The 18,176-nt window shown below is 45.1% G+C and overlaps 1 protein-coding gene and 1 non-coding gene across 14 annotated transcripts in view; both read right to left on the reverse strand.

Moving 5' to 3' along the window:
- Window positions 1–27: 27 nt before the first annotated feature.
- Window positions 28–110, reverse strand: trnal-cag (transfer RNA leucine (anticodon CAG)). The gene has a single exon. It is a non-coding gene; the product is annotated as a tRNA-Leu (tRNA).
- Window positions 111–8,223: 8,113 nt separating this feature from the next.
- The window catches only part of afdna (afadin, adherens junction formation factor a), a 133,992-nt gene continuing 124,039 nt past the window's right edge, over window positions 8,224–18,176 (reverse strand). For 5 of the 13 annotated variants that reach the window (XM_070446537.1, XM_024000589.3, XM_024000590.2 and 2 more), the window contains 3 exons: window positions 17,300–17,600; window positions 10,194–10,278; window positions 8,224–10,007 (listed from right to left, as the gene is read on the reverse strand). In XM_070446537.1, coding sequence (XP_070302638.1) covers window positions 9,851–10,007; window positions 10,194–10,278; window positions 17,300–17,600 — 543 coding nt within the window. In that variant the 3' untranslated portion in view covers window positions 8,224–9,850. Of the gene's footprint in view, window positions 10,008–10,193; window positions 10,279–17,080; window positions 17,601–18,176 lie in introns of all 13 variants that reach the window. The other 8 variants (XM_024000580.2, XM_024000582.3, XM_024000581.3 and 5 more) reach the window with 3 other exon arrangements.

The raw sequence follows: 18,176 nt of genomic DNA on the forward strand, positions 1-18,176 counted from the left end.
ACAACACTTGTAAACATAAAAATTTGCTGTCAGAAGTGGGATTCGAACCCACGCCTCCAGGGGAGACTGCGACCTGAACGCAGCGCCTTAGACCGCTCGGCCATCCTGACATATAAAGTTAGACCTGAGATCAGTAATATTGTAACTACAATATACATACACTGTTGACATTTGTATGCTGTTTTTCATTTTTATGAGACTAAATTGCTGTCTAAAAATGACGTGCTATCGTAAGATGTTCTCGTGCTCACTTCCTTGTTAGCATTACATTAGCACACATTGACATCAGCAATTCATGTTATCTGGATGTGGCTTTCAGCGCAGATTGCCCATTTTAGCAGTTTAACTGCGCATTTGGTGTCCAGTTCATTTCAACCACAGATTGATCATTATGTGGGTGCAACGTAGCATCTCGTGCAAGGCATATATTCTGTTTGCTAGTGCTACGGTCGTCTACGTATTAGACTGCTACATTGTTTCTCTACTGCTGCTAGACGGAGAAGGGTGTAATTGCAGAACGCAATTCGGGGCGTTTTCTAAATGGGCGTTTCTTGATATCAAGTTTTACCCATTGATGTTCGCTATTGTAGAGGGAGCTTCTCGGAGTTTGAGTGTTTGTGGAGAACCGAAACAAAATCAAAAGTTTTGTATTGTGGTAGGCGGACTGCAACAGCTGTGCTGGACTGTGGTCAAAATGGATGATAGTTCTGATGGTATGGGTGGGGTTGTTGGGCTTCCCGAGTGGCACAGCTGTCTAAGGCACTGCAGCTCTGTGCTAGAGGCGTCACTATAAACCCTGGTTTGATCCTGGGCTGTATCACAACTGGCCGTGATCGGGAGTCCCATAGGGCAGCGCACAATAGGCCCAGCGTCATTAGGGTTTGGCTGTCATTGGGCCTAGGTAAATAAAAAWAAWWTTTTTTTTTTWATGTTGATAGTCAAGGACCTGGATGGTCTGTTGCAAAAGGAAAAATAATGGCCCTGCTATAAGCGCTACTGACTGCAGTGGAACTTCTAGTGAAGAGGGCGAAGGTATTGAATAACAAAAGTAATGATGTGTCAGAGCGGAATGGTGTTTGATGCGACCACGGGGTCTCATCTACACCCTATTTTAATAACCAATGCTGTAAAGAAAGAGAGGTGAAGTAACATTAGCCGGTTCAACTGGACAGGGTGGTGGTTGTGCTACATTCATAAGGGAAGGTCTTGTATATCGTAATATACCTTGTCTCATCTGAATACGAATTTGTGATGGTGGAAATCTGCAGTGTAGTAATATTAGGTTGCAACATTTTTACAACCATTGTCGTCAACTATCTGTATCGATGTTTGATGAAATATAAGGAGAATTGTGCTCTAGAGAGAGCTACTGCGACAACTTTTTAATGCCCATAGTAGCACACATAAATGGTACTATTGTGGAATATATGATGGAAACGAGCATTAGTACAGTTGGAGTCATTAAAACTTGTTTTTCAACCACTCCACAAATTTCTTGTTAACAAACTATAGTTTTGGCAAGTCGGTTAGGACATCTACTTTGTGCATGACAAGTCATTTTTCCCAAAATTGTTTACAGACAGATTATTTCACTTATAATTCCCTGTATCACAGTTCCAGTGGGTCAGAAGTTTACATACACTAAGTTGACTGTGCCTTTAAACAGCTTGGAAAATTCCAGAAAATTATGTCATGGCTTTAGAAGCTTCTGATAGGCTAATTGACATCAGGTGGAGGTGTACCTGTGGATGTATTTCAAGGCCTACCTTCAAACTCAGTGCCTCTTTGCTTGACATGGGAAAATCAAAAGAAATCAGCCAAGACCTCAGAAAAATAATTGTAGACCTCCACAAGTCTGGTTCATCCTTGGAAGCAATTTCCAAATGCCTGAAGGTACCACGTTCATCTTTACAAACAATAGTACGCAAGTATAAACACCATAGGATCACGCAGCCATCATACCGCTCAGGAAGGAGACGCTTTCTGTCTCCTAGAGATGAACGTACTTTGGTGCGAAAAGTGCAAATCAATCCCAGAACAACAGCAAAGGACCTTGTGAAGATGCTGGAGGAAACAGGTACAAAAGTATCTATATCCACAGTAAATTGAGTCCTATATTGACATAACCTGAAAGGTTGCTCTGCAAGGAAGAAGCCACTGCTCCAAAACCACCATAAAAAAAAGCCAGACTATGGTTTGCAACTGCACATGGGGGCAAAGATCTTACTCTTTGGAGAAATGTGCTCTGGTCTGATGAAACAAAAATACACCTGTTTGGCCATAATGACCATTGTTATGTTTGGAGGAAAAAGGGGGAGGCTTGCAAGCCGAAGAACACCATCCCGACCGTGAAGCACGGGGGTAGCAGCATCATGTTGTGGGGGTGCTTTGCTGCAGGAGGGACTGGTGCACTTCACAAAATAGAGTGCATCATGAGGATGGAAAATTACGTGGATATATTGAAGCAACATCTCAAGACATCAGTCAGGAAGTTAAAGCTTGGTCGCAAATAGGTCTTCCAAATGGACAATGACCCCAAGCATACTTCCAAAGTTGTGGCAAAATGGCTTAAGGACAACAAAGTCATGGTATTGGAGTGGCCATCACAAAGCTCTGACCACAAAACTATAGAAAATGTTTGGGCAGAACTGAGAAAGCGTGTGCGAGCAAGGAGGCCTACAAACCTGACTGTTACACCAGCTCTGTCAGGAGGAATGGGCCAGAATTCACCAAACCTATTGTGGGAATCTTGATGAATGCTACCTGAAACGTTTGACCCAAGTTAAACAATTTAAAGGCAATGCTACCAAATACTAATTGAGTGTATGTAAACTTCTGACCCACTGGGAATGTGATGAAAGAAATAAAAGCTGAAATAAATCATTCTCTAGTATTATTCTGACATTTCACATTCTTAAAATAAAGCAGTGATCCTAACTGACCTAAGACAGGGAATTTCTACTAATTTCTAATAAATGTCAGGAATTGTGAAAAACTGAGTTTAAATGTATTTGGCTAAGGTTTATGTAAACTTCCGACTTCAACTGTATGTGTTAATGATGGATGTGGTACAACAATACATGTTAGAGGGGTTACATCCTGCTTAGACCTCACTGGCTTCTAATGTGGTTACTACCGGATCCTGTTGATCCAACCTCGGTAGAGCAAGGTAGAGCAATCAAATTTTATTGGTCACATACACACATTTAGCAGATGTTGTAGCGAAATGCTTGTGTTCCTAGCRCCWACAGTGCAGTATTATCTAACAATTCACAACAATACACATCTGAAAGTAAAATAATGGAATTAAGAAATATATAAATATTATGACGAGCAATGTCGTTGTGGCAGTGACTAAAATACAGTAGAATAGAATACAGTATATACACATGAGATGAGTAAAGCAGTACGTAAACATTATTAAGGTGACTAGTGTTCAATTATTAAAGTGGCCAGTGATGCCATGTCTATGTATATAGGGCAGCAGCTTCTAAGGTGCAGGGTTGAGTAACTGGGTGGTAGCCGGCTAGTGATGGCTATTTAACAGTCTGATGGCCTTGAGATAGAAGCTGTTTTCCAGTCTCTCGGTCCCAGCTTGGATGCACTTGTACTGACCTCGCCTTCTGGGTGATAGTGGAGTGAACAGGCCGTAGCTCGGTTGGTTGATGTCCTTGATGATCTTTTTGGCTTTCCTGTGACATTGGGTGCTGTAGGTGTCCTGGAGGGCAGGCCGTGTGCCCCTGGTGATGCGTTGAGCAGACCGCACCAACCTCTGGAGAGCCCTGCGGTTGCGGGCGGTGAAGTTGCCCTACCAGGCGGTGATACAGCCCGACAGGATGCTCTCAATTGTGCATCTGTAGAAGTTTCTAAGGGTATTCGAGGCCAAGTCGAATTTCTTCAGCCTCCTGAGGTTGAAGAGGCGTTGTTGCGCCTTCACCAAGTTACGTTTGAATGCTTAGCAGGACAGGAAAATGGTCTAATTCACATACTTGTCAAGACAACATGCCTGGTCATCCCTACTGCCTCTGATCTGGTGGACTCACTAAACACATGCTTTGTTTGTAAATTATGTTTGAAGTGTGACCCTGGATATCCGRGAWTTTTTTTTTAAATAATAAAATGTTGCAGCCTGGTTTGCTTAATATAAGACATTTGAAATAATGTATACTTTTAATTTTAGTATAGATACTCAAGTATATTTTTGCAATTACATTTACTTTTGATACTTTATATTTAAAACCAAATACTTGTAGACTTTTACGCAAGTAGAATTTTACTGGGTGACTTTTACTTAATTTTCTATTAAGGTATCGTTACTTTTACTCATATGTCAATTGGGTACTTTTTCCACCACTGGGCATTCATATGCCCTCCAAAGAAAGGTTGGTGGACCAAAATTCAAAGCTCATATTGGGAAGAGGTGGTGTTTGCTCGATTGCGTCAAGAAAATTGTACATTGAACTCGTCATTACATCTGGTTGGAAAGCATGTGAATGGTTTGTGTCTTGAGTGTCGATGAAACGGTGGAGCATGTGTTGTTAAATTGTTGTAAGTATGTTGAAGAGAGGGAAAGATTGAAGTGTAGGGTCATTGAGGTTGGATGGTGAGGTTTGGAAAGGATTTGGGGGATGGGGAGGGTCTTTTAGAAGTTAGTAGGGCTCTTTTTTATTTTRTCAGAAGTACTGAGTTAGGTAGGAGGATTCAGAATGTGGGGCTAATGCTGTAGACTGTGATTGTTTGTAGACCGCCATTATATCAAATCAAAGTTTATTTGTCACGTCCGCCGAATACAACAGGTGTATGTATACCTTACAGTGAAATGCTTACTTACAGGCTCTAATCAATAGTGCAAAAAAGGTATTAGGTGAACAATAGGTAAGTAAAGAAATAAAAACAACAGTAAAAGACAGTGGTTAGTCAGGCTGATTGAGGTAGTATGTACATGTATATATGGTTAAAGTGATACATGATACACTAGCACAGGCTGCCGCGCGGCGAAACACCGCTTTCCATTCATATCAATGGAAGGAAAGCGGTGAGAAGCGGGGGGTGCGGGGGATCTTTGGGCGGTGCGGGAGGCGGGCAAAAAGCTAAACTTTTCCCAACTTTATGCAAATCACCAGCGGCGTCCGCTGGGCGATGACCAATCATATCGAGTGGTTCCCATGACGAATTTGACGCTATGCGACCCAAGGCTGGAGACTTTCTAAAGTAAAGATGGCTGACAAAAATACTAGGATGGAAGCAAATGTAAGGGATTATAACGTCATAACGAATCATGCAAAACATTATACAGTTGACAGGAATATGTTAGTTAATGTAGAGACAAACGATTATGCCAATTTTTTTAATCATAAAGTTAATTAACGAAAATCGCGAGTTAGCAAGCTAGCTAACATTAGCCAGATAACGGGTGTTGTGACATGAGTATGAAATTGTAATTCTGGTTGTTTAATGTTTTAGGGACTCCTGAAATAACCAGCAAACTAGGCTGTCGTCTTGTGAAACAGTGGATGTAAAGAATCTAGCTAGCTAAAGCATTTACTGCAGATTGAGGGAACAAATTTGTAAGCTTGTCTTGCTGATATTTCAGAACCTAGCTATGAACCTCAGCTATCATAGCCAGTTGTATCAATTTAAAGACAGTCTGAATGACATTCATCGATTGAGTAGAATATAACAACTTTGTGCCAAGGATGCAAGTCGTAAATACATGTAGTTATTACCATGCATGAGATCCTCACACTGTAGCCTGTACATTTAATATATTCACTGATCATGTACTCTACCTTGGCAAATAAAGGTGCAGTTCAGGTATGAATGTCTGACATTATTTTTCAGTCATATTCAATACCAGGAGTATCAAATTCCAGTATTTGAATGATGCTGTGTCTGCATGTATGTATTACAATTATACACTTCAACAGTGTTTACCAATCTTGGTCCTGGGACATCAATGGTTACACATTGTAACTAATAGACTAGAAACAGGATTTAGTTAATGGCTGATTTGTAATTTATATATACAGAAATATAATTTTTTTAAACAGTACACTACACTTCCTATGCATATAGATTACTGGGAAGCTGTTATCAGATAGCTAGCTAATTCAAATTAACATCTGAAGAGTACAAGTTACAAGCTTTCAAGATAGCATAACAAATGCCATGAGGCTCGTTAGTAGTTGCTAGTGTAAAGGAAATAATTATTCTTGCTTAGTGAATACCACTTCCTCCCGATTTGCCTAGGGACCTCTGCCTCACAAATTCGTGACCGCGCTCTAGTGTCTTAGCCGATCCCACCACCTCAAAAGTTAGCTGATGAGGGCCTCCTGAGTGGCACAGCGGTCTAAAGCACTACATCGCAGTGATTGAGGCGTCACTACCGCCCCGGGTTCAATACCAAGCTGTGTCACAGCAGGCTGTGACCGGGAGACCCATGAGGTGCACAATTGGTCTAGCCTCGGCCAGGTTTTCCTTGCCCCATCGTGCTCTAGCGACTCCTTGTGGCGGGCCCAGCACCTGCAAGCTGACCTCTGTCACCAGTTGGACGGTGTTTCCTCCGACACATTGGTGAAGCTGGCTTCCGGGTTAAGCGAGCAGTGCTGTCAAGGAGCAGTCCATCTTGCCAGGGTCATGTTTCGAAGGACGCATGGCTCTCGAACTTCGCCTCTCCCGAGTCCGTAGGGGAGTTGCAGAAATGGGACAAGACTAACTATCAATTGGACACAATGCCACATATGTGTCACGCTGAGGGAGCGTGCAATCGGTATCCTGACTGCAAGAATGTCCAACAGAGCTGTTGCCAGATKATTTTATATTAATTTCTCTACCATACGCCGCCTCCAATGTCTTTTAAGAGAATTTGGCAGTACGTTCAACTGGCCTCACAACCGCAGACCATGCGTAACCACACCAGCCCAGGACTTCCACATCTGGCTCCTCCTGCGAGATCATCTGAGACCAGCGACCCAGACAGCTGATGAAACTGTGGGTTTGCACAACCGAAGAATTTCTGCACAAACTGTCAGAAACCGTCTCGGGTGTACTCGTCCTCCTCACTAGGGTCTTGACCTGACTGCAGTTCAGCGTCGTAGCCGACTTGTGGGCAAATGCTCACCGATGGCTACCAGTATGCTGAGGTCATCGTTGTGAACAGGGTGCCCCATGGTGGCGGTGGGGTTATGCAGTGGTGGAAAATGTACCCAATTGTAATACTTGAGTAAAAGTAGAGATACCTTAATTGAAAATGACTCAAGTAAAAGTCACACAGCAAAATACTACTTGAGTAAAAGTTAAAAGTATTTGTTTTAAATATACTTAAGTATCAAAAGTAAATGTAATTGCTAAAATATACTTAGTATCAAAAAAGTATAAGTACTTTCACATTCTTTATATTAAGCAAACCAGACAGCACATTTTAACAGATGGCACACTCCAACACATTTTGTGTTTAGTGAGTCTGCCATAGAGGCACTAGGGATGACAGGAGATGTTACCTTAGATGTGCATGAATTCAACCATTTTCCTGTCATTCTAAGCATTCGAAATGTAACAAATACTTTTGGGTGTCAGGGAAAATGTATGGAGTAAAAAGTACATTATTTTCTTTAGGAATGTAGTGGAGTAAATGTAGTCAAAAAAATAAATAGTAAAAACTACTTTACACCACTGGGGTTATGGTATGGGCAGGCATAACCTACGGAGAACGAACAATTTCATTTTATCAATGGCAATTTGAATACACAGAGGTACTGTGACGAGATCCTAAAGCCCATTGTCATGCAATTCATCCCCCACCATCACTTCGTTTCAGCATGAAAATGCACAGCACCATGTTGCAAGGGTCTGTACACAATTCCTGGAAGCTGAAAATATCCCAGTTCTTCCCTTGCCTGCATACTCACCAGACATGTCACCCACGTGAGCATGTTTGGGATTCTCTGGATCGATGTGTACTACAGCATCTTCCAGTTTCCACCAATATCCAGCAATTTCACACAGCCATTGAAGAGGAGTTTGAAAACATTCCACAGGCCACATTCAACAGCCTGATCAAGTCTATGTGAAGATGTGTCGCGCTGCATGAGGTAAATGGTGGTTCTTTGACCCACAGGCCTTCCTTTTTTAAATAAAGGTATCTGTGACCAACAGATGCGCATGTGAAATCCATAGATTAGGGCCAAACACAATTTCTATACAAATTTGTACGCAGTTCCAGCATTTTGTAAAATCTGTATTTATTCATGATTTACAAAAGGCTAAAGCGAAACAATTTATATTATTAAAACGTATAACCTAAAATGAGAAACATGAAGTTGAATAGTCTTCGAAGCTGAAACAGGATATTGCCACTGTTACTTTATGCACAATTAAAGTTAACATAGTGAAATCTGGCACATGTTCTCCTGAAAAGAAAGAGTATTTACACAAGATGGAGTCACTCAAAAAGCTGTGAATGAAGAGATGTAGGGGTTTAAGACTGGAGAGATTTACTTCATGTAAATAGCATACTGCCCAAATCCTTCAAATAATAGTTACCTACAGTAGCCTATAGGTCCAAATGTATTCCATGTTTTATAGATTTAACAGAATGCTCAAACATTTTAAATAAACAGAATCTGTGCAAGTACATTACATAAGGTTCAAACAATGTTCCTACTTTTGATTTTTATTATCATTTGAACTGACAGTGAAGTAATTGTCCTCATACTGGTGATGTATACATCTGGTCAAATTTCACAACTCTGCAAATGACTATTCAATTCAAAGAAAATCAATACTAAAAATTGGGGGGAATAGAAAACATTAAAAAACTGTTAACACCCCCATTGACAGTGATAACCAAAAGGTAGGAAGGAGTTAATTGTTTCAATTTCCTACGTCACACTTCTATCAAGTCTGAACCGTCCATTTCTGAAGATAAACACCAAATGAGAGAGTTGCTACTATTAATAAGTATAAGTTCTGTTTGGAACGAGAGAGATATTTACAGTGTGTGTGTGCACTCAAGAGGAACCCTAGTAGGACCCAGTAAACCAGTTTATATATGTGGAAGTCATAGTGACGACATAGCATCTTCCAGTAATATCTGGAGCAAAACTAAACCCACATTATAAGGAATGAAGAACAGTGTATCACAAACCAGAATGGACAACATTACTCCATTTGAATCACTGAGTCACAGGAGGTTGGTGGCACCTTAATTGGGGAGGACGGGATCATGGTAATGGCTGGAGCGGAATTAGTGGAATGGTATCAATATATCAAACACGTTTTCCATGTGTTTGATGCCATTCCATTTGCTCAGTTCCAGCAATTTATTAGCCGTCCTCCACTTAGCAGCCTCCACTGCACTGAGTATAAGAAGAAGTTGAACTAAAATGATTAGTCTGGTATGGAAAGCCTGGGCATTTATTTAAACAAGGAGAAATTAAAAGTGTGAAAATATGTAATGCAGAAGGAGCATAAAATAACACCATAAAATATTCCACATTACAGTAAGCTATTACATTTATTTTTTTAAATAAGCAAAACTTTTCATCCCTAACCCAAGAATCATTTTACAAACAAAAATATATCCCCCCTTCACGTGATTTCAAATGTGTCTTACTAGTATAATTAAAACGTTTTTACAGTGGTTTATTTTAATATATCTTTGATAGTTTAAGAGGGAAATTAAGCAAATAAATGTCTCTCCTATTGCAATGATACATTTAAATTGTACGTAATGGTCCAGTTATTAAATAAAAACAAAAAAGGAGAGTCACTGGGAAACAAAACCTGGCTCTCTTTCTCGTTGCCGAGTTGGGGCTTGGCGGTCTGTCTGTCTTGCTAAGGTTCCAGTCTACTACTTTGTATTGAGTTCATTTTCTAGCTCCATGAGTTTTCGTGAGGCCTTGACTTTGTTAGACACCTCCTTCCCTTGGGAAAAGAGCCGCTGGCGCTCCRTGAAGGTCATACTCTCTGGCGCTTCTCCAGTTAAAGTGTTTTCCTGTTCTTGACCACTGCAACGAGAAAAACAACCACAATATGACTAAAACATATACTGTACCACGTTGTGAGTTCTGAGAATTCCTACACTACAATGTCTCAGTTCCTGATGGTCGTTCATTCAGGTGTTTCCTTTTTAGGAGGCTGACCCAGTTGAATGTTCTGTTTATGAAGAGAGAGAGATGCATGGCAGGCCTCACCCTTTTGTCCACTTCTCTCGCAGGTCCTTGTAACCTTCTTCTGATCCTACAACCCCGGTTGTGTTTCCAGTGTATGAATGAAATCCTGTATTAATTAATTAATTGGGGAAATAGAGCACATTAGTTAATAATTAATTTAGTTATAGTACCATGTTGGCTGGTTAAACCCAAAGCGTGTTTTAAAAAGATGCTGGGTACAAAAATGTGTATATAACCGCTTTCGATTAACAATTTATTTACTAGGATTTATTTACCTGCTTCAGAACACGAAGAGTACTGCACGGTAACGTAAAGTTATTGTGACGTAACACTGTGACAACTGTAAATTGTTGCGAAGTCACAATCCAGGCTATAACTGATTTATCTGTACCCAGCAACTTTTCAGTCAAGTTCAAATTCTACAACAAACCAAGCTTTTTCCACAGACCAAAACAAGCCGTTGGGACTAGATTAGGTGACTGAATAGCGTTAGTGCATTCCAAGGTACGCCTGAAGCAGCAGGGTCTGTGAAACAAGTATGTGGGATCAAAGGTGGAGGTCAACCATTAAGGCATGTAGCACCTGAGGTAAACGGTCATCAAGCCTGTTATGCCAAAAACGACTTAAACTGCTGGATGATCGGTAGGAGCTCATCAAAGCCATAGGGGCCTGAATGAGGACTGATTTGATGTCCTAACTGGACTTCTTACTTCTAACCGAACACTACTGACCCCCAGGTGACCTCTACCTCTGACCCACAGTAGGCATTAATCAGTAGGCTCACGTGTCCGTGTGTCTGTCAGGGCCATGCCAGCGGAGGGCTGGGGCTGGCGTCTCACACTAACCCAGAACTCCCACCAATAGAATCTGACTGGTTGTGTTCCAACAAACGGGTGTGTGTGTGTGTGTGTGTGTCTGTGTGTGGAAGCACAACCAGAATCCGAATGCATGTTGATTTTGTTTTCTTTTGCTTTAAATGGAATGAAACTGGGGGTAACAGGGCAGACACAAACACATTGACTTGTGTGAACCGAGGCAGGACTCCACTGGCATAGTCAAGTTCTTCTGGGGCAGAACCGGCTCTCAGTCTACAGACTGGTTGATAAGTTGGTACCTATCCAAGATCTGTCCCCTGAGCTAAAACACCTTATGAACCCTCCAATAACAAAGCACTAAAGAAAGGGCCTCTGACGGTTTGTGGATTTCATTCTTTTAGTAAGCCAAATGTAAGCTTATACAGAACAGTAATTTGGCATCAGATGTAATGTAAGTCAACCAAAGGTCTTTCTATATTCTAGAGCCATGGATAATGTGTTCTTTTCATTCAAAAAAGGCAAGCACAAATACCCCTAGCTCCAACAATTCACAGTTAGATTTTGCTGATATTCTTTTACGATAAAGTGGAGCAGGAGGTGGAATATGAGCAGTCTCAAAACATCTAGATATCTTATCTGAGAGCTGGGTTGCCCGTCACCTTGATGCTGCCAGTGGATTGTGGTAAACAGAGGGAGCCAGTGGTTCAAGTGGAGACCGGTTACCTGAACCACGGCATGGCCTCGGAGGGAGGAGGGAAGCAGCAGCATTAGACAATGTCACTGACACACACAGGCAGATTGACTGACAGGACAGCCAGAGCCACAGACATGGCAGACAGACAGACATCAGACATGAGACAGACAGACAGACATCAGACAGGAGGCAGACATCAGACAGGAGACAGACAGACAGACAGACATCAGACAGGAGGCAGACATCAGACAGGAGACAGACAGAACAGACATGGCAGGCACAGACAGACAGACAGGGCAGCACAGACAGACAGACAGACAGGGCACGCAGCAGACCAGACAGACAGACAGGGCAACGCACAGACAGACAGACCAGACAGGGCACGCACAGAAGACAGCCAGACAGGAGCAGACAGACAGACAGACAGAACGACATGGCAGGCACAGACAGACAGACATGACACGCATGACACGCCAGACAGACATGAACGCACAGACAGACATGACACGCACAGACAGACATGACACGCACAGACAGACATGGCAGCACAGACAGACAGACATGGCAGGCACAGACAGACAGACATGGCAGGCACAGACAGACAGACAGACAGACATGGCAGGCACAGACAGACAGACATGGCAGCACAAGACAGACAGACAGACAGACATGCAGCACAGACAGACAGACAGAGACATGGCAGGCCAACAGACAGACAGACAGGACATGGCAGGCCCAGACAGACATGACGCACAGACAGACAGACAGACATGAAAACACAGACAGACAGACAGACATGGAAGGCACAGACAGACAGACAGGCAGGCACAGACAGACAGACAACATGGCAGGCACAGACAGACAGACATGGCAGGCACAGACAGACAGACAGGCAGGCACAGACAGAACAGAATGGCAGACAGACAGACAGACATGGCAGGCCAGACAGACAGACAGGGCAGGCCACAGACAGACAGACAGGGCAGGCACAGACAGACAGACAGGGCAGGACAGACAGACAGACAGACAAAAGGCACACGACAGACAGACAGACATGGCACAAGACAGACAGACAGACATGGCACAGACGAACAGAAGACATGGCACAGACAGACAGCACAGACATGGCACAGGACAGAACAGACAGCAGACAGACATGGCACAGACAGACAGACATACATGGCAGGCACGACAGACATACAGACACAGACAGACAGGAGGCACAGACAGACATGGCAGGCACAGACAAGACATGGCAGGCACAGACAGACAGACATGGCAAGACATGGAAGGCACAGACAGACATGGAAGGCACAGACAGACAGACAGACAGACAGACATGGAAGGCACGACAGACAGACATGGTAGGCACAGACAGACAGACAGACAGACAGACAGACAGACATGGCAGGCACAGACAGCAGACAGACAGACAGACAGACATGGAAGGACAGACAGACATACAGACATGGTAGGCACAGACAAGCAGACAGACATGGCAGGCACAGACAGACAGACATGACAGCACAGACAGACAGACATGCACAGACAGACAGACATGACACGCACAGACAGACAGACATGACACGACAGACAGACAGACATGCACAGACAGACAGACATGCACAGACAGACAGACGAACGCACAGACAGACAGACATGACACGCACAGACATGAACGCACAGACAGACAGACAGACATGGCAGGCAGGCAGACAGACGACAGGCACAGACAGACAGACATGCACAACAGACATGCACAGACAGACATGGAAGACAGACATGGCACAGACAGACTGGCACAGCAGACAGACGACATGGCACAGACAGACAGACAGACATGGCAGACAGACAGACATGGCAAGACAGCAGACAGACAGACAGACAGACATGGCACAGACAGACAGACAGACATGGCACAGACAGACAGACAGACATGGCACAGACAGACATGGCACAGACAGACAGACTGGAAGGCACAGACAGACAGACAGACAGACAGACAGACATGGAAGGCACAGACAGACAGACAAGACAGACGACATGGAAGGCACAGACAGACAGACAGACAGACATGGAATGCACAGACAGACAGACAGACAGACATGGAAGCCACAGACAGACAGACAGACAGACATACAGACATGGAAGGCACAGACAGACATACAGACAGACATGGAAGGCACAGACAGACATACAGACAGACATGGCAGGCACAGACAGACAGACATGGCAGGCACAGACAGACAGACATGGCAGGCACAGACAGAACAGACAGACAGACATGCAGGCACAGACAGACAGACATACAGACATGGAAGGCACAGACAGACATGAAGGCACAGACATGGAAGGCACAGACAGACGACAGACGACATGAAGGCACAGACAGACATGGAAGGCACAGACAGACAGACAGACAGACATGGCAGGCACAGACAGACAGACAGACATGGCAGGCACAGACAGACAGACATGGCAGGCACAGACAGACAGACAGACATGGCATGCAGACATGGAAGGACACGACAGACATGGAAGGCACAGACAGACAGACAGACAGACGTGGTAGCACAGACAGACAGACAGACATGGAAGGCACAGACAGACAGACATGGTAGGCACAGACAGACAGACATGGTAGGCACAGACAGACATACAGACAGACATACAGACATGGCAGGCACAGACAGACAGAGACGACATGGCAGGAAGACGACAGAGACAGACATGGCAGGCACAGACAGACAGAGACAGACATGGCAGGCACAGACAGACAGACATGGCAGGCACAGACAGACAGGCAGACATGGCAGGCACAGAGAGCAGGCAGCATGGAAGGCACAGACAGGCAGACATGGAGGCACAGACAGGCAGACATGGAAGGCACAGACAGACAGACATGGCAGGCACAGACATAGCACGCAGCAAAGACATGGCACGCAGACAGACAGTGGCACGCAGACAGACATGGCACTGGCACGCACAGACTGCACAGACAGACAGACAGACGAACATGGAGACAGACAGACAGACATGGCAGGCACAGACAGACATGGCAGGCACAGACAGACATGGCAGCACAGACAGACATGGAACGCACAGACAGACATGGAACGCCCAGACAGACAGACAGACAGACGGGCACGCCAGACAGACAGACAGACAGACTGGAACGCCAGACTGACGACAGGAAGCACAGACTGACAGACATGGACGCACAGACACAGAAGCACGACAGACATGGAACGCACACAGACATGGAACGCAGACAGACATGGAACGCAGACAGACATGGACGCAGACAGATGGGACGCAGACAGACATGGCACGCAGACAGACATGCACAGCAGACAGACAGGCACGCAGACAGACAGGGCACGCGACAGACAGGGCACGCAGACAGACGGGCACGCAGACAGACATGGCACGCAGACAGACGGCAAGCAGACAGACATGGCACGCAGACAGACAGGGCACGCAGACAGACAGGCACGCAGACAGACAGGGCACGCAGACAGACAGGGCACGCAGACAGACAGGGCACGCAGACAGACAGGGACGCAGACAGACAGGGCGGACAGAGGCCGCAGACAGACAGACGACATGGCACAGACAGGGCACAGAACAGACAGGGACAGACACGGCACAGACAGACAGGGCACGCAGACAGACAGAGACATGGCACGCACAGCAGACATGGCAGAGACATGGCACAAGACAGACATGGCAGAGACATGGCACAGAACAGACATGGCAGAGAACATGGCACAGACAGACATGGCAGAGACATGGCACAGACAGACATGGCACAGACAGACATGGCACAGACAGACATGGCACAGACCGGGCAGAATCAGGAACAGTCATAGCAGACAAAAAGAGGAGTGAACAGAATACATGAGCGTTGAAAGGAGGAGCAAAGCAAAGCAGCAGAGGCAGTAAATAGCAATGGATCATCAGGCCGATTGGAATGAAGCTAGGATTCAGCAGGGGGAGGGTTGATGTGGGATTATAGCAAGGTTAGTGATTGGTCCCTCAATTTGAGTGAGGAATGCAACACATTAACAACAGGCCCACCACACATCATCCATACTGGGTAGGGCAGGGGCACTGGTGCTGTGTGACATGCAGGGGGACATTCACTGAGCCTCTTGACTAAGACTGTGTTGCATTACTGCCATKTTTTGTCCATGGCTGTTTAAAGTGTTCACATCGGAGGGCTTCCGTTCACATTTTCTTTAAGAACATTTATAAACAGACTCATCGGTCTCTAAAATAGAAAAGCATAATCTTGTGATTGTCAATGGTGGAAATCACTTACTTACAGCATTTCTACTTAACAAATATCTTATTAGTTCCTCAAACTACAGTAGACTGTTATGGCTCACAATGAAACACTGAAAATGTATTGTATTTAGAGTATGATAATACTAATAGACTTTTGAATGCCCTTCTAACCAAGAGACTTAAATTATTGTGGTTTGTTGACCAAAAATGCAGACTATCCCTAAAATGTCAAGCAAAGTTTATCTTGAAAGAACTTCACAATTTTGCCAGGTTCCAGCAATAGATGACAATAACTGAAAGTTGACACTTCTGTCAGTAGGGGTCCCTAAAGGCTTTAAAACAGAATACATTGTGCCACAGATTTAGACCATAGAACTAGATTATAGTGAAGTAGTACTACCGCTCAGTAATCTAATGAGTGATTGGTTTGGAGCCCTGACAGAGCTTTAAACAGCCACAGACAAATGCAATGGCTCACTCAACAGATCTTTCCCCTTTGCCAAGTGAGCCTGAGGAGAGTTGCTCCTCTCAGGTCCCATCACAGTAACACTGTGATAGATAAGAAGCCAGTGTCTCAGTGTTCCTTAATGCCAATCCCACCCCCAAGCAGCCGTGGGGCCCGTGGCAGGGCTGGGCAGGCAGGCGGGCGGCAGGCCACCACAGCAAAACCAAACACATGGGCGGGCGGGCGAGGGGCGGCAACACCAACAGTACTATGATTGGATATCTGGAGTGCGATCACAGCGAATCACGGGTTGTTTTATCAATTGCTTTTACTTGCTAGAAGGATGATTGGAGGACAGAGGAGGATCAGGAAAAACAAACAAGAAACGGAATCTGATTTGCTCGTGGAGGAGTGGAATTTCCAACAAACTATAACAAACTGATGGGAGATGGCGGGAGAAAAAAGGAATTACAAGTTGATTGGCAACTATAATACAGATCTACTGGATTGTCGATAGAGAGAGAGAGGAAGGGAAAAGGAAGCCAGAATGACTCTACTGAAAAAAAACAGGAACACAAAAATATAACAAAAAAACATGAATGAATGAGAGATCTGGAGTGGGAGGCGTATGGGAGGGCGTGTCCTCTCTCCTCTCCGTGTCTACCTTTAGAGTTGCCTGTCGGGATGAAGCTGAGGCTGGGTTTGATGGGAGGGGGAGGGGGCTGCCCTGCAGTACTGTTGGCATTGACAGCCGGCGGCTGGAATGAGCTGGACAGAAAGATCCCATCAGACAAAGGGCGGGGCTTGCGCGCAGACGGCTGCGGCTTGTGAGCGGGCGGGAGGTCGCCATAGGACTTTCTGGTGGCGGAGAGCTTAACCTGACCTGCAGCYTCCTCCTCCTCCTCGTCATTGTACGAGACAAACTTGGCAGTGTACAAGGCGTCAGGGGAGACGACCTGGGTTTTGAGGTAGGAGGCGTTTCTCTGAGGCGGGGGTGGAGGAGCGTTAGTGGCTGTGGTTGCGGGGGATGCAGTGGGAGGGGGGGGCTGAGGCTGGTAGTCCCTGGGGAGGGGAGGTCTGTACAGACCAGGCTCGTCAGGCGTCAGCAGCTTGCGCTCGGCCTCCTCGTGCTGCCGGCGCCGCCCTTCCTCCAGGCGTGTGTAGTACTCCTCCTCCTGCCTCCTCTAAGGGAATGGGAAGAGCCGGTTAGTGTGGCCAAGGCATGGCTGACTGTCTTGGACTGACACATTCCGCTGGAGGGAGGATCCCATGGCCACAAGACAGCCAGAGAAGTCCTCCACTTCCTTATCTGTTCACTATGTGTCTGTGTGTGTGTAATGTGCGGGGGAGACTGCTCTGTGTGCTGTGTTCTGGGTACTTCATGTYCTCTGCTTTTTCATCTCCTCTACATGCTGTGTTGAGAACCGCCGTCGGCGAGATATAGGTACTTTTCTGACAGCTGGGGCAGTTTGAAGTGGTTTGGGTTAGACTACAGTCAAGTGATTCGATAGGCTTGAATACAAGGACTTTTAGAGGGATTCTATGGTTTTAGCTCTGGAAAAGGGACCAGCTAGTAATAGAGATTGGTTGGCTCTGGTTTCTGTACATGGATCCCCTGGGTTAGTGTGTGGTGGGTGGTATGGTGGGTAGGTATATGACATCGATGAGAGGATGGTGAGGCAAACAGAGGTGACGTGTTGTACTCTGGTATGACCACAGCGGGGGTGGGGCATCCTAGCAGCAGTTCCAAAGCAATGCCT

This window comes from Salvelinus sp. IW2-2015, linkage group LG14 (genome assembly GCF_002910315.2).
Source record: "Salvelinus sp. IW2-2015 linkage group LG14, ASM291031v2, whole genome shotgun sequence".
Classification (NCBI taxonomy): domain Eukaryota; kingdom Metazoa; phylum Chordata; class Actinopteri; order Salmoniformes; family Salmonidae; genus Salvelinus; species Salvelinus sp. IW2-2015.